This window comes from Poromitra crassiceps, assembly GCF_964638095.1.
Source record: "Poromitra crassiceps genome assembly, chromosome: 3".
In the NCBI taxonomy this organism is placed as follows: Eukaryota; Metazoa; Chordata; class Actinopteri; order Beryciformes; family Melamphaidae; genus Poromitra; species Poromitra crassiceps.
In genome coordinates this window covers 41,056,561-41,079,751 of record NC_139625.1, presented here as the reverse complement: position 1 = coordinate 41,079,751, position 23,191 = coordinate 41,056,561, and the positions used below count along the sequence as shown (strand labels likewise).

Below are 23,191 nucleotides of genomic sequence, written 5' to 3'. Positions count from 1 at the left end.
AGCTACCCGATGTTACAATTGGCTTCCAGCTGCACAGATAGCAACACACCAGCACGAATAGACGTGGATACAACTAGCTTGTGTTTGTCTTGTGCTCTCAGACTCAGTGTTCTCTGCCTTTTGAAAAGTCAATCAATAGCAGCTAACATACCCAGTGAACTTTACCAAAGCTGGCTGTTGGGTTGTGTAAACGATTAACGGTTGAGTATATGTGTTTGACAGCAGATGATGTTTGGACCACTATCATCTGGAGCGTTGTTTTTGGGTGTCATAGTGTGTAATGTAAGGCTGTAAAATGTAGTGTGATACCTCTGACTTTGATAGTTCACCTTTCGTCAACAGCGGCTGCCTGGTGAGACGGTTTAGGACCCTGGCTATAGCCAAGTTGTTCATGCATATTTTAGTGTTGTGGATTACATGTAATGTTATGCTCCCATCAGCCAACACTTCTCCAAGGTGACACTTAAATATTCATGCTTGGCATAGCAGTTGACATTTTGAGCTGTTCCTACTAGAACAATTTTAATCCCAGTCACTTTGTCACATCTTTTAATTTCATCACTGATTATTATATTCCATTAATAGAAAACTTACACTGTGTCTTCTGTATTTTGGTCTAGCTGTTCTTCTATAGAGCACGGGCAGTTTTCTCTTCCCTTGTGGGATTCTAGGAGGCTTGCCTAGCCCTTGGTCAATGGCAGTGTTTCCCTGTGAGCACGGAGGGGTCTGAGTGAAGGCTGAAGATGGTCTGATGGACCGCCGCTTCTTGTTGACCTTTCTCTTCTGCTCAGTATCGTGGATCTTCTTCTGGGAAGTGCGCTGGAAGAAAGGCAAAGAAAGTCAGATTGAGGAATGGCTCCAAAGACATAGCCTCTCCGAATACAGGCACTTATTTGAAGGTGACATTTTGTCTTCATTAAATTGAGTTTTACATGACTATTACATTTTAGTCCTTAATAAGCACACATGGATGGACACGTGGTTATTGCTTGGATTGAACCTGACACCTTCAGTCCTTTCTAACCATCAGGCTATGCTGTAATTGTCCAGCATCTCCCAGAGTGTTTAGCAAAAATGCCAATCAGACATTATTGAGGCATAAAAGTGAGTTGATTTTGGTTGTTGCTGCTTTGAAGCTGTTCATTTTGTGTACTACACTACTTTGATATCATTTGGTTAGAATGTTCCCCAGAATTTATGTTAAAGCTGGAACATTCTGCCTAGACCGTAGAAGTATCTGGCATAGGGAGCACAATGTACCGACAATCATCGGTATCGGCCGATGTTAGTAATTTTTTAACATATGATGTATGATGTTGCAATATTAATATCGGTTAGCGGTATCAGCCAAAATCTATTATTTATGCGCTTTTCCAAATGTTTTCGAAATAAAGAAATGCATTACTTTTTCAAATTCACTGTGTTTACATGTGTTTTTCAGTATGTCCAAAATTAGATAGAAATGTGTTTTTATACACATATCAACAACGGTAAATATTTCTTATGTGCCATAACGGCAATGTTAATATCGGTTATCATAATCGGCCAAAATGTTCATATCAGCGCATCCCTAATCTGGCATGCATGTGCAGTAAGCCTATTATGAGTATATAAGCCTGTTATTGTGGCATTATTGATGCTGATGTGTTGGTACTAGGGCTGTGAATCTTCACTGGCCTCATGATTCGATTCGATTACGATTAATCTGTCAACGATTCGATTCGATTCCACGATGCATCTCGATGCAGCTCAAAGTATTGCAGCTCCAAGTATCAAATCCTTAATTTTCTGTATTATTACTGCACATGGCTACCTTTTCATCAATTAATACAAGCAGTCAGATAAATATCAAGTCCCTTTTTTACTTAGAAAGTGCTTTAAAATCTGAATGTCAACAGAAATTTAAACATAAACGATTCAACGATTCATCTGTCAACGATTCGATTCGATTCACACATCCGCATCGCGATGCATCGATTATACGATTAATTTTGACACCCCTAGTTGGTACGTGTGTGTGTGCGCGTGGGACTCTGCATGTTTTTTTTATACATAAAGGAACAAAAATACAAAAACAACATACATCTTCAAAATCATACACGGCACGCGTACACATATACATACACTCAAACACACGACCCCCTCCTCACAGGACCCCCCCAACCCACAATTTAGGGACGTGTGACACACCGGCCACCACATCGGCATAATGACCATATCACCAGCCCTCTGCCTCAACAAATTGTGCGAGTGTTTGTGTGTTTCCTCCAGATGTACAGACACTGGAGGAACTGAGTCTCAGAGTGTTTGTGTGTTTCCTCCAGATGTACAGACACTGGAGGAACTGAGTCTCAGTGTGTTTGTGTGTTTCCTCCAGATGTACAGACACTGGAGGAACTGAGTCTCAGTGTTCTCAGTCGCCTGGAAGAGGTGGTGAAGGAACAGCGGCGCTGGAGGGAAATCGCAGAGGCCCACATCCAGCTGCTCCGAGACTTTGCCTTCCAGGAGTGGCTTTGCTCCCAGAGCCTGGAGCACTATTACCATACGTAAGCAATGAACTTACTTAACTTAACTTAACTTTAACATTTTCAGTAATCCAGCATACAATGAGCACCTTTCCTTTTTCAGAAACAATTACTTGTTGGCATATCTTGCATTTCCTCAGCTCAGTGTGAGTGGCCAGCCAGCCTACATGTATATTTTTTGGGACGTTATCTAGTTGAATGGTTTTGGCCATAATATCTTATGTTGGAAACATACACATTTTTTGACTTCTGTCCACTTGGGGGCAGCCTCTCTATTCATGGCTGGCTGAACTTGCTGACATTGAGATGTGGAGGCTGCAGTGTTTCAGAGGGTCGCTGCAGTCTTAAGTATCCTTTAGAAACTGCTAAACAGGCAAGGGTAGTGTGAGACCCTGCAATACTGCATGTGTAGGTAGGAGGAGGGGGCACTGTCTGCTGATGCAATCAGTTGCCTATGATGATAGTTATCTCTCTTGTCAAAATGTCTGTTCTCTCTATCTGTTTGAGAAAAGTCAATTGAGTTGTTTCTGTGGTGGAGCTGACTACTGCTAAAACAAACAAATAAAAATGGCATGCTTTTGAAGAAAACGGTCCAAGATCTCTAGAGGGAGGGACACAATCTCACTTGATGTAAAGGTCACAACTCAAGTATCACACCACCACTTTGATTCACTAGGCTGTAAACACTTTTTACTCACAAAATTATTGACTGAGCTTTCAGTATTTATGCTGCCAGTGTTTGACAATGATGAGGTGAAACAAGTCTATATTTTGATTTACAAGGGGTACTGAAGTTGCAAAAAGCATTCTTCTTTTATATAAATCAAGCTAATCAAAATCTGTGTATATCTGTGTACATGAAATTCATACAGTGAAATTAAATTCATGTGGCCAAATAAAATAGAAATTGAGATTTTAGTCAGGGAAAGCTCACATGTCCCTTTCATCATTTCTCAGAATAGTAAAACCCTCTGGCTATGTTATACCCTTTACTAATATTTTGAAAACTCCCAGTGAAACTCCTCGCTATCAGGTGAAAAGAAGCGGCTGGTGGCTGCACATGATTGGCAGGGGGGGTGGAGCAACGACCGGGACAGCTTGGCAGGGGAAATTGGTCGGGTACAATTGTGGAGAAAACAGGGAAATCTGGAAAGAAAGAGGGAAAAAAGGGAGTTTTAATGGTTAAAACTGTTTGCGCCCCACGGCATTTTCCTCTGCTAATAAATTACCTAGATCTACACATGTAATATAGCTGTCCTGGGGAACACCGACTTAGGCTGCATTCAGACATGGTCCATCGCTCTGCATTGGCCTCCCCGCGCTCCATTTATAGTCAATGCGGGTAGTCCGTCAGGCTCCGGCAGTGGCTGCAGCAGGGGGCAGCGGTCGTAGGACGAGAGAGCTCAGGACGATCCACCTTTTGGGGGGGTTGCAATGCAACCTGAAGTCACGCTGCAGCAGCTAGCCAATCTAGACGCCACACCCACGGCTCTGCTCTGTTTCACTCATCTCTCTCTCAAAAGTCACGGCTGTATATCTGTTCTTCACAATCCTCCGGTTAGTTTGTCAATGAAAGAGCCTGCCTGCCTCAGCAGGAATGTTTCAACATGCTCCATACATATATATATAATATATATATATATAAATAGCAGATATCAAACAGAAACTAAACTAATAAAGACAAACAAAACTAAAGCTACAAATAGCCTACAGCCTTTTAAAAATGTATTTTCCTGGTTCGCTCGCACACATGCTTGTTTTGAAGGGGAGAAGGCAGAAAGGGGGCAGGGGGGGTGAAGTGGGACACTCCCACATCGCCGTACGACCAGCTGCACTACACGCAGCGGCCACTGCATCTTGTCGGACTCTGTCTGAATGTAGCCTTAGTCATTTGATGGGGTCAAATGCAACATTCCACACACCATCTCACTGTCCTTACTGTTGACATAACTTCAGAGTTAAGCTGATAACGAGGTTACCACAGTGCAGAGTTGGCTGAAAACTGTTTGCTTTGTGTGTGGGCCAGTCCATTGTGTGCAGATAAAGCAGGCAGTCCTGCTCAGTAGTCATGTGGAGTAATCGCTTGCAGGTAATCGCTCGCATGGTAGGTTTGTATAGTGGTTACTGTACTATTCAAGCTACTCTACCATTTATGTAAACTGTAACGATTTTTTTTTCACTGAATATCCAAATGCAGACTGAAGACCTTGGGTTGTTTGAATCTGGATGATCTAGCCCAGTTTGACAGTCAACTGCAGCTGTCCCTGGCTGCCTGGGGCTACTACTACGAAGACTATATTAAGTTGTCTACTGGTGTCAAGGTCCTCCAGACCTCCAGGGGGAGTCGTGACCAGGACTACGAGATCCGGCTGGTGCACAGCCTTGCTGAGAGGCGTCTGAATGAGAAGTGGTCAGTTGGTGAGTGGCATTTTCTGTTCTTACGATGGGTCTAAGATTGGGTCAGTTCAGTTGACAAGGCTGCTTAGAATCATGGGCATCTATTGTAAGATGTAAGACCTAAGCTGGATCACAATCACAAATGTTGCTCAGTGTTGTCAAAATTGTTGTTAAGAAGTTGCTCAGTGTTGTACTGTTAATGGATAATTATTGCTTCATTTCCTTGTACAAGCTAGCTTCTGTGTGTTTGTCTGCCTTTTTCTGTAAGACAAACACGATATTCTCTTCCATTTAGGCTAAATGCAAAAGTCAGCCTATTCACTGTATGTTGTTGCATTACAGCATTCCTGTAGTCGAGCATAACTGTATCCTCTTTACACTTAATCCTGTACCTGCTGTGACCCCGTATACAATTTGGTGTTAGGAGAATTTCTCACTTGAACTGAGTCAATGGGTCCCTAGACATGAAAAATCACCGAGGTGCTCGTCCGCCACAGTGTCACGAATGACGCTATGGCCAAATCAAATATGGCTGCCATCGGCTATGATGAAAATCTAACTTTTTGGTTTCTTAGAGTATATACACATCTAATACCTTCATTCCCACTGATTATGGTCTGCAGAATTCATGTCTGATATTGTTATGACCATTCTGGGTGATTTTGACCTTGGAAGGTCATGGTCATTTTGCTATTCTGAAGACCTTGGCCATAACTTGGCCATTTTTAGCAGTAGTAACAGGGATAATAACTCAATATAACTCTTAGTGTTGTCAAAAATATTAAATGAAACTCTAAACTAAAGCTTAACTAAACGTTGAAGGTCGAGCAGACCATCCAGCGAGTGTCAAAGGGTCCTGGAGGTCACTATGTGGTAGGAGCCACACGCAATGCCAATGCTGTGGCAGAGTTTTCGTTTGGCAAATTGATTTTTAAATGTGTGAATAATCTCGTCCCAGCCGTACTTTCACCATATGTCACAAAAATAAACAGCAACAGAATTGCCACAAGGCCATCAGCGAATGGCAATTGTAGAGTGGCCCAACGCAAAACTACTTTCGGTCAGTCATCAATAAAAGGGATACACAGGTGGAATTCCCTACCAATAGAAATAAAAATGCAAACTAATCTGGAAAGCTTTAATGAAAAGGTGAAACACTGGCTGAAGCAAAACCAAACCTGCGACCATTGATCACTGAGGTAGTTGCATAATTCTACTGTAAATTTTGTATGATGTAGTAGCATAATTCTACTGTAAATTTTGTATGATCGTGTCACAATTTTTATGTTTGCACTTTGTTTAGATTATGTCTTTTTTTTAGAAAAGCCTACCCAGGGACAGGGATTGCAAATTAGCCTTGGCTAGATATCCTATATGCATCGCATATGTTTCATGTTACTGTAACTTGTTACAATGTTGTCTTGCATTGTCCCTGACAAATAAACAAAAAGAAAGTAAGTTTGAGCTCTTGTTCCACAAGATCAGGTCAATTACCAATGTCCTCAACCTTCTCACCACCAACAACCACATGAAACACACAGAATGCCATCTCCAGCATGCACTGAACACCACTCGCCGTCTCACATTCAACCGGAATGTGCGACATTCGACGCTGTGGCTGCTGTTCTGCTGGAGTTCAGTGCACCATATTCTGCCATGGAAAAATGCATAATCCATCCTGTAAAAACACATCACACTAACTTGCACGCACACAATCACTGCCTAGCCTATATCTAATTAGTTGAATTAGACTTTTAGTTGATGTCACAATCTTTTGAATAATTTTTTTTGTCCAGAATCAATAATCGGACTGAAGCAAAAATAATTTGATGATTTTTGTGCTGTGAGTTTTCACGGGCTCTATTGATTTTGTCCTCGCATCTTATTTATTTTTTCTTAAAGCTGCTTGATGAGCAGGAACAGCTCAATGTACCATTTTATTTATTCGTTTATGTACCACTGGCGCTTTCTTATGCAGTCGTTCAAGTTGATGTTTCTGAAATAAATCTCAGACTGACTGACAGTCTGGCTGCATTGTTTTTGGAAATATGACTCATGATAAAAAAAATATATATACATACAGTGTCTAGAAGTGTATGATTACTACAAGTATGAACTTTTAAATAAAGCAAACAAACTGAAAAAATAAAAAAAGGAAACAAAAATCGAAATAAATCGTAATATCGAATCGCAATATTAATCGCACAATATATATTGAACCGGCACCCCAAGTATCGTGTTAGTATCGAATAGGGAGATAAGTGAATCGTGACACCCCTACTTATTACACCTGTGTTTACCCCTAAAAATTGCCAAGTTATTGCCAAGGTCTTCAGAATAGCAAAATGACCTTGACCTTTGACCTTTACCATGACCTTTCAAGGTCAAAATCACCCATAATGGTCATAACAATATCAGACATGAATTCTGCAGACCATAATCAGTGTGAATGGAGGTATTAGATGTGTATATACTCTAAGAAACCAAAAAGTTAGATTTTCATCATAGCCGATGGCAGCCATATTTGATTTGGCCATAGCGTCATTCGTGACACTGTGGCGGACGAGCCCCTCTGTGATTTTTCATGTCTAGGGACCCATTGACTCAGTTCAAGTGAGAAATTCTCCTAACACCACATTGTATACGGGGTCACAGGCCAGGTACAGGATTAACTGGTATTCTTGCACAAAGCAGCAAGCAAACATGACATAGTCACAGGTTTTCCTCACTTGACACTTTTAGCTGAAAGGTCATGCAGGTATGCATTTCTTGTGGTCTTTGATTTCCTGTCGGACAAGATCAAGATCTGTTTAAATGTGCAACTTGCATGCCAAATTTTGAAATTGACTCATCAATACAGTATTACCATTTTATTTATCATTATTGATGTAATAGATCTCACACAACAGTCTAGTCGTGAATCCATTTGGCATGACAGGGTGAAAGTTAACTTCTTGGTGACAATGTCCAGCTTGCATGTGTCATCAGATTTGAAATATTGAGATATCAACACAACAGAAATCAACTATTGTAACTAAGTCGCTTTGGATAAAAGCGTCCTCTAATGACGTAACGTAACAAAAGTAAATACATCAGACGAAGGCAGGCTCAGAACAGGAACTGTATATTACTAGGCATCTTGCACGCTCGATTCCTAGGCTCGCCCGCTGCAAGGACTCGTGGCCTCGCCATGACATCAGTGACATCATCACTGAACTATAGCCTTGTGTGTGAGTAAATTTATGACATCACTGATGATGTCATCAGTGGGACAGACAGAGCCCGAGCTCCCTTTTATATACTGATGATGATGATGATGATGATGAGGATAGTCTTTATTCAAATCATTAATTTGTCTGACTGTCTTTCAGTGGGAGCGCTCATATTTGGCTGTACTGTGGCGCTGTGCTTCTTGATAAGGGACCTCATGTTTTACGTGATTGGTGAGTCTTCTGCTATTTGTTTGGATTTGGGGTTGGGCAGTTAAGGCTGGGTCTGTGCAAGTATCTACATTAACCGCCGGCTTTGTTCAACAAGAATTTGTCCTAAAGACTGATCATTGTCTTTCTCAGTTTAAACATTTTCTCTTAACTAATCACTGAATCCACTTGTCTAGTTTCATCACTCTCTTGTTGTCTCCCCGTCCCTGTCACAGGTGGAATTACTGTTTCCATCATAGCGTTTGTCTTTACCATCAAGTTCCTCTGTGAGCTTGCAGCGAGGGTGGTCAGCTTCCTGCAGAATGAGGACCCAGGGCGACGCGGTGACCGAAGCATCTATGACTATGTCCGGGGCAACTACCTGGACCCACGTTCCTGCAAGGTGTCGTGGGATTGGAAGGACCCACAGGAAGTGGGCCAGACTATGAGCTTCAGGGTACAGGTAATAATAGTCTTTCTTAATATGTCCTAGCTAAATATGTATCTCTAGCTTCTAGTTTAATTAACACAACCTACAAAGTTGGTGTGGCAGGGTCAACTCTATAGTGATCGTCTCTAAAATTATGCTGTAGTATTACATCCAACTGATTTACCTCCGTCTTCTCAGCTGTTCTATAAGAATGGCCAACCTTTCCCGGCTCATCGGCCCGTGGGGTTAAGGGTCAACATCACCCACATCGAGCTGGCACTGGACATCCCTGTTACCCAGGAGGTCCTACAAGAGCCGGAGTCCAACGTAGTCAAAGTGGCCTTCACAGTACGCAAGGCCGGACGCTATGAGGTAGCCGTCAAACTAGGCGGCCTCAATGTGGCCTACAGCCCCTATTACAAGATATTCCAGCCAGGTATGATGAACTGTTGTATCATGTATTTTAGCTCCAAGCCATATCTTGCAATGTATAATGACTGATTTTCCAGTTATATTCATTAGCATGTGTAGGTTTGTTCTTGTTGTTTTTCCACCCATAATAGTTGAAATTTGCTCTTGTTTGATGATGATTTTCAGTGTTGCATAGATTTCTCCATTGCTTGAGGAAAGATCCTGATTGATCATAACATTGAATGTTTATAGAATTACACTAGTCATTTGTTGACAAAATGTCAGTCAACACACGACCAATCTTGGGCTGTGTTTATTGTTTTTCACTTTTATTTATATGATTTCTATCACAGTTTTGATTAGTTGAACTTAATGTGTTTTGAAATGCTCACTTTGTGTCAAACTGATCTATAAAGCAATTTTCTATTACTCTTTTATCTTCATTTGTATCTGAATTTGCAAAAACATTTCAGCCAAATTACATTGTCAAAACAATATCTTATTCCTTACCAATATTGACTGAATGTTTTCTGTTATTTGGATCATTTTAGGCACAGTGGTCCCATCCAAAACCAAGATAGCCTACCACTTTTCTACCTTGGTCGTAACCAATGGCCAGCAGCACACTTTGCAGATTGAACCCAGGGACGAGTATGGAAACCCTACGAGTAATTCCACCTCTCTCATAGATGAGGCCAACTACAGCGTCCACGTACATTCTGTAAGGGAATCAACCTTTTTCTAGCCATCATACTTGGATTTGAACTTTGGTTTTCTTATTGACCGTAATAGTGGAAGACAGCATCCACTTTCACCCTTCTCTTTCCAACAATCACTTCCTTTATAGCAGCACAGTTTCTCAGCAGTAGTTTCCAAATTCTAAGCTGGGATTCATTGTGTTTTCCTGTTTTTACAGCTGGGCACAGTGGATGATGACAGCCTGGAGGAGTACTACAGTAAGTCGGTTTCATCCAACAAGCAGCAGTGCCAGGTTCTGCTGAGACTGACCCTGAGGAAGAAAGGCTGTTTCAGGGCCCGCATCTCCTACAAGGACCAGCCGCTCAGCAACGGGGAATTTGACATTATCGTTCTCAGTGGTGAGCAGCCTATAAATACAGTTCAGAGATAGGGGAAAGTAGTTTGCAGTATCAATTGTTTTTAAGCTCAATAAACACAGATCTAATATTTGACCGGAATTTCTCCCATCTGTCTGTTAAACTGAAATCCTCCAGGACACGTGACCCGGACCAATTTTTCTAGCCAAAATGCTGGGTCATGCTTGTATGCATATTTTTCTGGTGACTGCGAAAGCCTTGCTCATCCTCATAAGTTCTTACACTGTGATCTGTTCCTTGAGTTATTTGGTGGTGATGTGTTCTAACGTAGTTTTTTTGTCTACCCACTTTATCTTGCCTTGCCTCATCTACTACATCAGTTAGTTATTTCCTATATTTCCCAGAATGCCTTTTGACAACCCCCGCAGAATGTGCCTGAACCTGTTTTTCATTCACTACGGTTCAGAAAGCGGTCATGACAGCGTTAGCAGTAACAGTAAAGAGCAAGTTTTTCCAGTCAAGAAGTCACACCCCTGGGCATCCGGGTAGTGTAGCGGTAGATTCCCTGCCTACCAACACGAGGGTCGCAGGGGCGTGCCCCCGTGTTACCTCCAGCTTGGTCGGGCGTCCACACAGGCACGATTGGCTGTGTCTGCGGGTGGGAAGCCGGGATGAGGGTATGCGTCCTGGTCGCTGCTCTATGTGTCCTGGTTGGTCGGGGCACCTGTTCGGGGCGGAAGGGTACGTCCTGCCGGTGAAGCTCCCCGCTGTCGGGTGAAAAGCGGCTGGCAACTGCACAGGTATCAGAGGAAGCATGTGTGTGTCTACGGCTCTTCCCAGATTGGCAGAGGGGGTGGGCAGCAGCGGGAATTGGCAAAGTACAATTGGGGAGAAAATGGGGGGGAAATCAGAAAAACGAGAGATAATAATAATAAAGTCGCACCCCTTACTCAAAACGCAACATGTCTTGTGGTTGTATTGTCTATTAAGGCTACTGTTGATGGAGAAATTGGTATCTCTTCCTCTACTTTGATGGATTTCTTCCTGTGTGATTGTTGAACGTTGGTACAAAATGGCGGCTCTAGAAAGAACCCTATGCTCTTTGATTTTGAGGGGCTGACACCATTTCCCTAGGATTAATTGTTTGTTTGTATGTATGTATGTATGTATTAGGGATGCACCGATCCACATTTTTTCACTTCCGATCCGATTCCGATACCTGAATTTGGATATCTGCCGATCCCGATATTATTCCGATACCGATATTTTTCTTGAATATACAGTATAGGCAAAGATTTGGCCAATTAAAGATTTTTTTTTTAAATATACCTTGCAAAAAGCAGACAAAATTAAGAAAATATACAAGGCAAAGAAGGATACTATTATACATGGGCAAATTACGGCCAGCGCCCCCCCGATTCCGATCCGATTCGTGAATTATGTCAGTATCGGCACCCGATACCGATATTGGATCGGATCGGTCCCATCTCTTGTATGTATGTATATATGTGTATGTATGTATGCATGTACACACCCATATATACATACTGTACACAAACAATACACACACACACACACACACAAATAGCTTTTTTTTTATACAGTGCATAACTTTTTAGGGTGGATTTCCATTTCAGGTGCTTTCATCAAACCTACTGCTACATTAATCTCCACCTATCCTCTTGCTTCCAGAGAATGAGAAAAACTGTGTGGAGAAGAATGTGTCCACTCCAGGCATCAGCATCTACTTCGAGGCTTACCTCTATAGCAGCTCCTGGCAACTGCCAGCCTCCTTCCTGCTGGCTCCCCAGAGGAGGCCCTCCATGGGAGACGAGGAGGAGGAGCACGACTCTCCTGTGGAGGGACAGCCTGAGAAGGTCAAGAAACCAAAAAAGGTCTACTGTTACATATCGCCAAAGGTAGGTGGACAGCAGATGGGTTTCATTATTAAAGGAGAATTTCTGTATTTTTCAACCTCAACCCTATTTTCAGAAATTTTATATAACTAAGTGATCAGAGCAGAAATGTTTGAAATTGGTGGAGTGTTGACACAGGGTATCCGCGGGGTCTTGCAAAGTATTGAAAGTCAATGAATCAATTTAGGAAAAATTAAGGTCCTTAAAATGTATGACAAAGTCTTAACACCTTGAGTGCCATGGACGAGATATCTCGTCTTACATAATCCGACCGTTGAGTGCCAAAGACGAGATATCTCGTCTTACATAAACATTTTTTTTTTTTGACGGTGGGACATCAATCAACCCCTTTTACGTCTTCTATATCAATATTGGAGGAAGAGAATGTGTATAATCTATTTTACCGACCACTAAGTGGCGACAGTTCTCTCCCAAGACAGAGAGAAAGCCACAGCCACGGGTCCGCTGCAGAAAGCCAGTCTAATTACAAGGAAATAGCTGGGCGAAAACTCTTTCGATTTCACACACACACACACACACACACACACACACACACACACGCGCGCGCGCGCGCGCACACACACACACTCGAGTACCTTTGCGCATAAATAAGACCAGAATCGCAAAAGCTTCTTCAAAGCTCTCAGCCGACACGAACGAGCCAGTTTTTTTACAGTCCAGACTGCCCGAAAGCGGCCGCGGAGCCTCCTCCCTCCACAGCACAGACGGAGGGAGGAGTTTGGAGACACACACACACTCTCTCTCTCTCTCTCTCTCTCTCTCTAGTCCCGAGAGAGAGAGAGAAGAGAGAGAGAGAGAGAGAGAGAGAGAGAGAGAGAGAGAGAGAGAGAGAGAGAGAGAGAGAGAGAGAACACAGAGTGGGAGACAGACACGCTGTGGGGGCAAAGAACGGCAAAGAACGGACAGAGATCTCTTCCTCTCAGAGCCGCGGAGCAACGCGCAAACACACACACACACACACACACACACACACACACACACACACAATACAGTATACAGACTTGCCCAAGGGCACCCATAATCACAGGCAGGTGACTGTTCTGCCTGTTTGATTGAATTTCACAAAACTGCGATTATCTCAGCTTCCTGTCTCAGACGCTAAAACCATGCTGTACTCAACGGCTAATATCTACATAACTACTAACTCTGCAAACTAACTCTTTTAGACAGAGAAAGCACACATTCTATTAGTTATTTTTAGATGATTGGTGTTCACGAAGTCTTAACAGAAAAGAATCCTCGGCTCTTGTAAAATGAGCCAGAATCCTCAAAAAAAAACCTGGCACAACTTACCTACAGGATTGAAAAAACGGCTGGCACTCAATGTGTTAATTGGCATTTGAGAGGTATTCAATTTTGTAGCTATTGTGCTGATGGTGTTTTTTTTCATTTTTTTCCAACATTTTATTTTGTAATTTTCAGAGCATTGTGCTGATGGTGTTCAACGAGCATAATTTATGATATCGATCGCAGACCCCTGATTTGAATCGATATCGTGGCAGACTTTGTGATATCAGCAAATATCGTATCGTTGTCCAAATAACCTATATGATATTATATCATGATTAAACTTGTAGTTTACACTCCTATCGCAGATGTGTGACAAAAGTGGCGTTGAGGTCTTGAAAAAGTCTTAAAAAAGGTCTTAAAAGGTATTGATTTTAACTTCAGGATTCCTGCATCATGTGACAAATCGCAGCCACTTTGCCCGATACCCCTCCTGCCTCGGCAGACTGCACAGATGTCCACTAAACAAGCTTATTTTTCCAACGGACACATGCTCAGATTGTTATTGTAAAAAAGAGAGAGAAAATGAATGCTTGTTTACCTTGCAGCCGCATGTTTGTTTCCCCCCTCTCTCTGTCTCTCCATGTCTGCTCCTCAGTTGTATCCGTGTAACATTATTTTACCCCGGCTCAAAGAAATACGGGCGGTCATCGAATTCAAATGCCTCGTCCCTCCATATTCTCGAAATCAGCCAGTCACCATATACAGTGTTTTTTTATGTATTGTCTATGTCTGTATGTACTGCAGCATTAATGTATTGTCTATGTCTGTATGTACTGCAGCATTAATGTATTGTCTATGTCTGTATGTACTGCAGCATTTTAGACTTTTACTCCAAGACACATTTCTCAGATGGGAGACAAATAAAGTGAACCGTGACCTTATATTCCTCGCTTCCCCTTCATGTGCTGCTCAGCGGCTCTCCCTCTCATCTCTCGCAGGCAGAGTGAGTGAGTTGCTATGGTTACAGGGCGGGGCTGCTCTGTGTTTCTGCCCCAGAAGCCGCACTTCAAGCTGAGGTCAAAAGGAACTGGTAATAGTTGTCAAACTAGGCAAGAAAAGATCAAAGCATGCTAGTTTTTTCGTCGGTCTGTCATGAGGTCAAGACACTGGTCTTTGCTTACGTTAGGTAAAGACAGCCATTCGTCTTTCCCGATATTCATATTCGGGCCCGATGCTGGAAATGTGTCACCCGCGACCAAATCATGTTAGTATCCAGCTGAATTCCTGTAGTCTGAGCCCGGCATTAAGGTGTTATGACGTTGACTCATACTTTTCTGTCATACAGCAACTATCCGTGAAGGAGTTCTACCTGAAAATTATTCCATGGCGCCTTTTCACCTTTCGAGTATGTCCAGGGACCAAGGTAAGCAGAGCCATGTGGAATGGCCCCATTGTAATATTCATTAGGCTTGATGGGACTGGCCTTAATCTCCTGCTCTGCTGATAGTTCACCTACCTTGGCCCTGACCCCATTCACAAGTACCTGACCCTAGTGGTGGATGATGGGATACAGCCACCTGTGGAGCTCAGCTGCAAAGACAGAAACATCATGGCTGCCACCTTCATTCGTTTCCTGCACAAGAACATTGGTTTGTTTGATTATAATGTCGTTATAATTGCCTCCAGAAGTGCCTACTGCCTAGTAAACATTACATTAGTTTAGTGGAGATTCTAACAGTAATTTGGTGGTGGTGTCCATAGGTGGTTCTGAAACGTTCCAAGACAAGGTGAGTTTCTTTCAACGTGAACTCAGGCAAATCCACTCCAAGAGACCTCGCACCAAGACCTGCCTAAAGATCGCACGCATCTCCATTCTAGATTCAGTAAGTGTTTTGCTCAGTGCTGTTTGCTTATAGTGAAGCTGTTTACATTATGAAATGGTCATGTAGTCATCTTGCCCCATGGATTATCTTCCCCCTTCTTTCTCTATTTGTCATTCCCTGTGCTTGCTCAGTCCCTGAAGGCTACAAGGAACTTCTCAGTGTCCGACTGGAGCAAGAACTTTGAAGTGGTGTTTCAGGATGAGGAAGGTTGGTAAACAACTCAGTAGAACTAACTTGGCATCAGAGTACCAAACTGCATTCATATAGGTCTGAAATTAGTCTTACGATTCATGCTAACTAGCATTTTAAAAACCTTAAAAAGTCTTAAATTTAACTTGATGACTCTTGCAGACATTCTCTAGTATTGATGACTAAATAACTGAAGTTAATGGCTAAAACCTGTCATCACTCCGTAGCTCTGGACTGGGGAGGGCCTCGCAGAGAGTGGTTTGAGCTGGTTTGTAAGACCTTGTTTGACACCTCCAACCAGCTATTCACACGCTTCAGTGACAACAACCAGGGCCTCGTAAGTTTGTCCTCTTAACTGCCACCAGCATCAAAACAACTAATTAATGCATGCTTGTATCCACTTACACTGCAGCACTTATTTTATAGTTTAAGACGTGAACATTGACCTCCACTTCCCAGGTGCACCCAAATGCTGACCGGCCACCCCACCTGCGTCTGAAGATGTACGAGTTTGCGGGCCGCGTCGTAGGGAAGTGCCTGTATGAGTCTGCTCTGGGTGGAGCCTATAAACAGCTGGTCCGGGCTCGCTTTACACGTTCCTTCCTGGCTCAGATTATTGGCCTCAGGATGAACTACAAGGTATGGAATACAGCACATACCCATGGAGAAGAGTTTCCCCTAGGAAGTTGAATTGAATGCCTCTCCTTCATTGTTTACCTTCTGCTGTCAGCTGGTCTGTATCATCTCTGTAGCGTTACTCAATGCCAAGAAACCTGATTTGTTTCTTGGCATTATTTATTTCATGAAGAACTTGCCAGTGTGTTTTGCTGTTGTATCCAACTTACTAAAATTTCAAAGCTGAGCTCTAAAGCCGCCTCAATCATCTTTTTATCCTACTGCTGAGAAGATGAAATGTCATGTTTATTTAAAAACGTAATTTTCCTGTGTTTTCATTTCATTTTCCATGGGCAGTACTTTGAGACGGATGACCAGGAGTTCTACAAAACTAAGGTCTGCTTCATCCTAAACAATGACGTGAGTGAAATGGACCTGGTGTTTGCCGAGGAGAAGTACAGCAAGTCGGGACAGCTGGAGAAGGTGAGGCAACACGTTGGAAAGGACCCCCTCCCCCTTTTATCTCTGATGTAATTTCACTGGACATAGAGCAACAAACGAAAATAAACCATATTGCTTGTTTGGCAACTCATTAATCTTATTAAGGTAGAATTTTGAGGCCACAAAACTTTGGTTTTACACTTATGTTTGTATAGAGTAGAGTTAAACTGTCTCGTAGTTTTATTTATAATGGGTCAAGAACATTTTAGGAGCCTTTTGTGTAGAAGTCAATCTCTTCAAGAATATACTGTGTAAATATACTGTAATATAGTAAAATGGGGGGGGAGTTGTTCCTCATATAGGTGTGCTCCCCCAGTTCTCCAGATAGCACTACACACCTGACATAGACTCACACGTCGCAGCTTGAAATGATCCCAAACTTTGGACACTTTCTGTCGTTTTCTCTCTTTCTCCATTTTGCAATCTGTGGCGTCTTCTGCACATCACTTCACTTGTCCACAGCGTAAGCGTAAGCGCTGTGCAACAGTAATAATCATCCGTGCAAAACACAGTGAGCTGTATATAGTTATATGGATTAAACGATCATTTTTCCACGAGCGTTTCTTCGAGTTACTTGAGGAATCGTTTCAGGCCTAATATACAACCAATGTTTGTTTATTACTTTTTCTATTTCAGGTGGTGGAGCTGATATCAGGTGGAGCCCAGATTGCTGTCAACAATGAAAACAAGATGCATTATCTCAACCTGCTGGCCCAGTACAGGCTGGCCAGCCAGGTGAGAGATGAGGTGGAACACTTCCTGAAGGGTAAGGAAACTACCACAGCTGGAACGTCATATTTTACCCAGTGAGGTCTGTTGGAATGAGCACGCAACCAGCATAACATATTGGTCAATTGCAGGTTTGAACGAACTGGTTCCAGAAAACCTGCTAGCCATATTTGATGAGAACGAGTTGGAGGTATGTCTGATATTTAAAATTAAATCCTTCTGACTTTGATGAAAAACCTACAGGAGGTTGGCAATATTACTAATTGTGTGATCTCTCTAGTTGTTGATGTGTGGCACTGGGGATATCAATGTGCAGGACTTCAAGGCCCATGCCGTGATTGTCGGAGGATCGTGGCACTTCAGAGAGAAGGTAAGAGGACCCATGGACATTCCCTCTTTAAGTAAAGTGAACTATGGGGCATTTATGGAAATGTCTAACCATGTTTTTGTTTGTTTGTTTGTTTTTTCGTCGCAGGTGATGAAGTGGTTTTGGGCGGTGGTGTCCAGCTTCACCCAGGAGGAGTTGGCTCGTCTGCTGCAGTTCACCACAGGCTCCTCCCAGCTCCCTCCCGGAGGCTTCAACACTCTTTGCCCCTCCTTCCAGATCATTGCTGCCCCCACACACAGCACCTTGCCCACTGCACACACCTGGTGAGTACAGAAACACAGACAGACAGATGTGGTTTAAATGTTATGCCTAGATCTTATCAGAATGCTAGATCCACACGGGCTGACTCTGTGGCCTTCTGATCTCTCTAGTTTTAACCAGCTGTGCCTCCCTACCTACGACTCCTATGAGGAGCTGCACAAGATGCTGAAGCTGGCCATCAGTGAGGGCAGTGAGGGCTTCGGCATGCTCTGACTCTCCCACCGCTGGCACTGTGGTTCCACTCACACAAAGGGAAAGCAGCATTGTGGCACCTTCGACCACACCTAACTGTAGAGAACCACCATGATTCTCTTTCAGGATGAGAGGGCGTTACAGGAAGTCCCAGAAGGCTGTGCTGGAATTGGGACATGCTCAGATTCATTTGAGTGCTATGTATATACAGTATTTCATTTTTGTAAAAAAAAAAAAGAGGGAAAAAAAGAGGGAAAAAAAGGAAGAAACCATGGACTACTGAAAAAGGCTCGTTGGAGTTTTATTTCTTGATGCTGAATTTGCTTAGTTTTATACGTTTGAGAGACAAAATGGCGCCACTGCAAGGGCCTTGAGTATTACTGTATAATTGTTTTTGTTTAGTTTTGCATTTTGCAAGCTGAGGAACACTCAAGTGCAACAGCAGCCGACACGTATCTACAGTACAGCACTTTGGCCTTAACCAATCAGGGACTGATGTGTGTATGTAAATATATAATATCTCTTTTATTTCAATACTTGTACATACTTGTGTGTGTATATATAGGTTTTCATCATTACCTTTTTTAATTTGACATTTAAAGTGAAGGGACTTAGTATTGATTTCTTTGTTATGCGCCTGATGGGTTGAAAGTTTATATATTATAATTTCTATAAATATTTTGTTTTCTCAGAGAGACAAGTGGGTTTTAAAAGAAGCCAAGTGATTCCTATTGTTTATATGTGTTTTAACTTATTGTGTCCTGAAAATGTTTTGTGTTGACCCCATACTGTTGAAGATATGATTGTCTGGAGCAGTAAGTGTTTTTCTTATGTTTTACAACCTGCCTTATTAATGCCCTTTGCCTCTGATTGTATCCAGAGGTGCATAGTTGAGAGAAACGTAGTCAACCGATAACTGATGTAACATTTCTATTCCTACTAGTACATGCAGGTGTCTGTTGAGATCTGAGTATCAATTGGATGTGGATGTTGTGTGCTTTTTACTATTAGTTTTCATTCACAACCTTTTATGGGTTTACCTCGGATTCTCCTCAGCCACCTATGCATCCTTTAACACAGGTGTATATGTGTGTTTATGCACATGTATGCCAACACATTTGTTCATAGCTGCCTCCTCCCTGCCCTGACTATACAACCATAGCCATCTAGTCGGACATCTTCAAAAGGTTCAGTATACTAAAGCATGATGTCAATGAAGAATATCTCCTATATTTGTTTTTCTTTGTATTGTAAAAAAAAATATATATATTTTTTAATGAGTATATCAGTTAGTGTTAGTGTCGATATCCTGAGCCAACAATTGTTTCCCTTTTTTTCCTGTTTTGGGCGGTTTCTGTTCATAATCATTGTGTAGCAATTTCTTTGCTGTTCCAGAGTTTACATAATCATTGGTTAGCCATGTGTACTGTTGTGTTCAGCCATTCAGTGTGTAAAGAACATTTAGGATTTAGGAAAAGCCACCTTAACACTGTAACATAAACCTTGTTAATATGCAAGGTTCTGCACAATAATAATTAGATTGGGTCATGTTCATCTCCAGTCCCCACAGAGCATTATACATACAGTATGCAGTATCAGCTCTTTTCTCACAGGCTCAGCCACTAAGAGACTTACCTTGGGACTTTATTCTGGTCTTCTTGAATGAGGCACAAATATGTTAACAGTTTGGATTTGTTACTGCAGGTTGGGATGTAAATGCATTGGTTCACCCATTCAGAGCCAATGCATTGTAATTGTTCCTTTGACATGTGATGAGATTTCTCATCATCTGAGTCTGCTTCAGATGGCATTTTACAGTGTACTAAGGTCGGACTGAGTCTGCTTCAGATGGCCTTTACAGTGTACTAAGGACTGAGTCTGCTTCAGATGGCATTTTACAGTGTACTAAGGACTGAGTCCACTTCAGATGGCCTTTTACAGTGTACTAAGGACTGAGTCCACTTCAGATGGCCTTTTACAGTGTACTAAGGACTGAGTCCACTTCAGATGGCATTTTACAGTGTACTAAGGACTGAGTCCACTTCAGATGGCATTTTACAGTGTACTAAGGACTGAGTCCACTTCAGATGGCCTTTTACAGTGTACTAAGGACTGAATCTGCTTCAGATGGCATTTTACAGTGTACTTAGTAAGGACTGAGTACGCTTCAGATGGCCTTTACAGTGTACTAAGGACTGAGTCTGCTTCAGATGGCCTTTTACAGTGTATTAAGGACCAAGTCTGCTTCAGATGGCCTTTACAGTGTACTAAGGGGTTTGTGAGATGGTTTATGGAGCTGTGTTGTTAGGGTTGTGCAATGTTGACTTAATGTAGCGAAGATAAGAACAGTGAACATGTAATAAATGTTAAATAATGTGTGTGTGTGTGGGGGGGGGGGGGGTGCGTTTGCGATGTTACATGTGTGTTACCTAGAATCCAATTAGATGTGGGACTTTTTCACAGCAGCCATTTTGTGTTTAAAAGGCAGGGTAAACACAGGTGCAACCAAAACATTAATGAGGGCCCCAGGCCCCAAAACACCTAAATGGATTGGAAGTTGGAAAGCCCCATTAATGTTTTGGTTGCAACTGTGTTTACCCTGCCTTTTAGGCACAAAATGGCTGCTGTGAAAAAAGTCAATGGCCATGAGGAGCAGATGTAAGAGCGGTCTAGTGATTTTATGTCCTTATTTAGCTAGTGTTTCACTTTCATGAGCACCTACTGCTCTCTGTGTTTCATGTTGGGATGGTTTCTGGATTAGAAAGATGTGTATGGGTGTCATATGGAATTTTTAGCAATGTAAATATTGTGAAATAGTTGCCTATGACTTTGAAGTTGGGGTGATTTTTTTTATTTGTAAAATGGCAAGCCTCTGCTGATGAATGTCTGATATTCTCTGCACTGCAGGTCCTTTGTTTTTGGGAATAAATAACTGATGGACTCAATTCAATCTCGACTTTTATGTATTTCATATTTAAATTACAGTATGCTAGGACTTCAGTTCAGATTGCCTTCACATGATGCTAGCAACAGGAGATAATGTATATTATTATACACTCCTGTTGCTAACATCATGTGAATTATTATGAACCATTATGATCACTCTGATGTTATTTCTCAGTACAGACAATACAAATGTTCTTGGGACAAAATCTTGAATCAAATACGGATTTGTGGTCTGAAGCATATCTATGTGAGGGTCCCTGATAATAAGTATTTTAGGACCCTCTGACAGTACGTGTGCCAAACTGCCAACTGAATTTACACCGTGGCTGGAGCTTGGGATCAGTGAGGCAGTCCACCTATGGAAGGCAAAATCTTCGGTTGTTAAAGGGACACGCCCCCCAAAAAACAATGCTGATTCTGCACATGATCTCACACGTATCTGAAAACTAAACAGTTTTGCAAACATTCATTCTGTTTGACTTGGTTTGACAGTTACTGAGAGTTGATTTGAGTTAAGTGACCAGTGATGTCATCAGAAGACACTGAATCATTGTGTACAGTCTTGTGATGACATCACTTATCCACACTTAAGTCAACTCAATAATTGTCAAACTAAATGAATGTCTGCAAAACTGTTTCCAGTTTTCAGATATGTGTGAGATCATGTGCAAAATAAATCTGCATTGTTTTTGGTGAAGTGTCCCTTTAACAGCGTTTCGCCCATACAGAATGTTGCATAAGCTGGAGGACCTCAAATGATTTCCAACAGACACAAGATCTCTTGCTCTGTTGAGGATCATCTGATGTGAAATCATCTCTTGCTCTGTTGAGGATCGTCTGATGTGAAATCATCTCTTGCTCTGTTGAGGATCGTCTGATGTGAAATCCCACCATTAAAGGAATGTCATGTCTTTTGACAATGTAATCCCTAATGTCATTTTTTGTGATATTAAAATCTTAATTTGTTTGCAGTTTGCATTTAAAGAGCACATGCACAGGTTATTGATTGTGTCCTTTCTTTCTGTGTTTTTCAGCATTTATCACTTATAACTTCTATTTATTTATTACTTTGTATGTTTTATCAACATGTGCAGTCTCTTCACAAGCAGATTGAATGCTCTTTTTAGACACAAGGGGGCAGTGCCTCTGCATGGGACCTGCTCTGCTTGCCTTTTCTACTGACGTCCCCTGGGACAGCTTAGCAGCAGTGAATGATGAGGGGCTTTCCTGTCTGATCCACCACACCTCACATCTTCAACACAGACTTTGAAAGAGAGAACGGGCCAAAGATGAATCCCGGTCAGTTGAAATGTGTCTGTGACTGAGCCCCCCCCCCCACACACACACACATACACACACCTAAACACATTAACATCTAAAAATAAATACATCTCATTCCTGCTGGTTTCACGTCAGCTGAATGAAATCAGCATTTTGAAAACTGCTGTGCGTTGGAATGCGATAATGCTTAACTGCTGAAAGTGGAATGGAAAATAAGCGCTCCCATCCCTCTCGACATATGGAGGTGGTAGCATAGCTGACAGCCGTATCGGTGTGATAGCAATACACTCTCAGACGACTACATGTTTGGTCCCTGAGTCATATCTGATAATGGTGTATACAGCCGATCGAGACCCGACTAAGGAGCCTTTTCTAATCGCTTTTCTCGAAGGCTGCGGACATGCAGGCCCTCTGGCCCTCCGCACTACACCCACATGTTCCTGGCGTGGCTCCTCACACTGTGGTCTGAACAGTATCAGAAGCAGGCAGGAAGGCATCTTGAAGTACTTCGAGGCGGGAGTCCAGTTATTCGGTCTTGGCATGCACCTGTGGATTTGCATAATGGTCTCTCTCAAATTTCCCTCAGGAATGCCTGCTAAAGAGGGACCACAAATCAGAAAGTCATCCTCTGGCGCTCGCATAGAGTAATGTACCATGTTGGAGCGGTTCTCCTTCCCCTGAGAACCTGTGGGGGATCGCTCAACAACAATACCGTGCATACTTGTATATTCATCTGATGATACTAATTCCCTGGGAAAACATGTTTCTCTGACAAATTTTCCATGTACTATTCCATAAACAT

At 42.3% G+C, this 23,191-nt stretch overlaps 1 protein-coding gene across 1 annotated transcript; it reads left to right on the top strand.

Moving 5' to 3' along the window:
- Window positions 1-651: 651 nt before the first annotated feature.
- Window positions 652-21,107, top strand: arel1 (apoptosis resistant E3 ubiquitin protein ligase 1). Its single transcript, XM_083634363.1, has 21 exons — window positions 652-899; window positions 2,378-2,546; window positions 4,723-4,943; window positions 8,294-8,365; window positions 8,578-8,804; window positions 8,970-9,207; window positions 9,734-9,903; window positions 10,099-10,279; window positions 11,930-12,156; window positions 14,750-14,827; window positions 14,912-15,053; window positions 15,166-15,287; window positions 15,419-15,494; window positions 15,704-15,813; window positions 15,936-16,115; window positions 16,449-16,574; window positions 17,229-17,358; window positions 17,453-17,511; window positions 17,602-17,691; window positions 17,797-17,972; window positions 18,081-21,107. The coding sequence occupies exons 1-21, from the start codon at window positions 752-754 to the stop codon at window positions 18,181-18,183; spliced, it is 3,045 nt and encodes a 1,014-aa protein (XP_083490489.1). The 5' UTR covers window positions 652-751; the 3' UTR covers window positions 18,184-21,107.
- Window positions 21,108-23,191: the final 2,084 nt, after the last annotated feature.

Coding starts and splice junctions, on each gene's coding strand:
- arel1 (XM_083634363.1), top strand. CDS start 752: ATGGACCGCCGCTTCTTGTTGACCTTTCTCTTCTGCTCAGTATCGTGG. Junction 15,288..15,418: donor GCATCTCCATTCTAGATTCA/GTAAGTGTTTTG, acceptor GTGCTTGCTCAG/TCCCTGAAGGCTACAAGGAA. Junction 17,512..17,601: donor TTGATGAGAACGAGTTGGAG/GTATGTCTGATA, acceptor TGATCTCTCTAG/TTGTTGATGTGTGGCACTGG.